Source organism: Myotis brandtii, unplaced genomic scaffold (assembly GCF_000412655.1).
Source record: "Myotis brandtii unplaced genomic scaffold, ASM41265v1 scaffold1031, whole genome shotgun sequence".
Classification (NCBI taxonomy): domain Eukaryota; kingdom Metazoa; phylum Chordata; class Mammalia; order Chiroptera; family Vespertilionidae; genus Myotis; species Myotis brandtii.
In genome coordinates this window covers 477008-478104 of record NW_005353465.1, presented here as the reverse complement: position 1 = coordinate 478104, position 1097 = coordinate 477008, and the positions used below count along the sequence as shown (strand labels likewise).

Below are 1097 nucleotides of genomic sequence, written 5' to 3'. Positions count from 1 at the left end.
TCACCGCCTCGCCCATTGCGCAGGGTCCTCCCAGGACTGGCAGGCTTCCTACGGGACCCCGGCGCGGTGCTGCTGGAAGGCCGGGGGCTCGAGGTGCCCTCCACCCAAGTCGCAGGCTGCTGAGCCACCTTGGCTCCAGACGTCTGGGCTGAACCCCTCTGGGAAGGGGGCGGCTCTGGTGGTGGCCCTGGGCCAGCCCCGCTCCTCTGCTCCCGATGGTGGCGCTGCAGATGATACTTCAGCGAGCCAGATTGGGTGCCCGCGTAGTCGCAGTGCGGACACTTGTAGGGGCGCTCGCCTGCGGGAGGGGGGTGCGATAGGGTCAGAGACGAGATCACTGCCCGCCCCCATCCACCTTTCGTTCAACATACAGACCTCCTCTGGACCAGGAAAGAAACGCTGCCCCTCCCGCCCCTCGGATTTACTAAAGAAGGGTTTCCCAACGCCCGCATCCGGCCAGTCCGAAGGCTGCCAAAAGTCGTAGTCAGCGCTCTCCCTTCTCTTCCTGCCCTCCAGGACCCTCCCGCCCCGGAGGCTGCCCCTCACCTGTGTGCACTCGCAAATGCACTTTGAGGTGATGCGCCGAGCGGAATGATTTTCCGCAGAAAGGACAATCTTTGCCGGTGGCCCCCCGGCTCCCTTCAGACCGGTTCCCTCCGACTATCAGCCCATTCTCTTCTGCAATACACAGGTTAAGGGACATCAGAGGAGCCCATTGCCCTACCCTACCAGAGCCATGCGCCCCATACCCACCCTTCGCCCCCCTTAGGGTCTGAAACAGCACGTTGGGGGAAATGAGGGGTTGGATTTGCTGTGAGTGGAGCTGGTGCATTACGAGATCCTTTTTAAAAGGAGGGGACGGGAGGGGCGTGGTGGCGTCAGAATGGGACCAGATGCGGAAAACCTCAGAGACAGGAGACCCCTTACGTACCCTGCGCGGCAGCGGGCCTTGCCTGGGCCCCCGAAGCAGGTGCCGAGTGCCCTGGCCCCTCCCCTGGGCGTGGGTGCAGCGAAGCCAGAGGGCCCAGCGCCCTGTTTCGGGCCCAGGTCTCCTCCTCGGCCTCCACCACCTCCTCTTCTTCCTCTGGCTCCACAGC

The 1097-nt window shown here is 64.0% G+C and overlaps 1 protein-coding gene across 1 annotated transcript in view; it reads right to left on the bottom strand.

Moving 5' to 3' along the window:
* Positions 1–1097, bottom strand: part of ZNF219 (zinc finger protein 219) — a 5101-nt gene that overhangs the window by 798 nt on the left and 3206 nt on the right. The window contains exons 3-5 of the mRNA XM_014537338.1: positions 932–1097; positions 547–678; positions 5–298 (exon numbers count right to left, since the gene is read on the bottom strand). Of these exons, the coding sequence (XP_014392824.1) occupies positions 5–298; positions 547–678; positions 932–1097 (592 nt within the window). The remainder of the gene's footprint in view (positions 1–4; positions 299–546; positions 679–931) is intronic.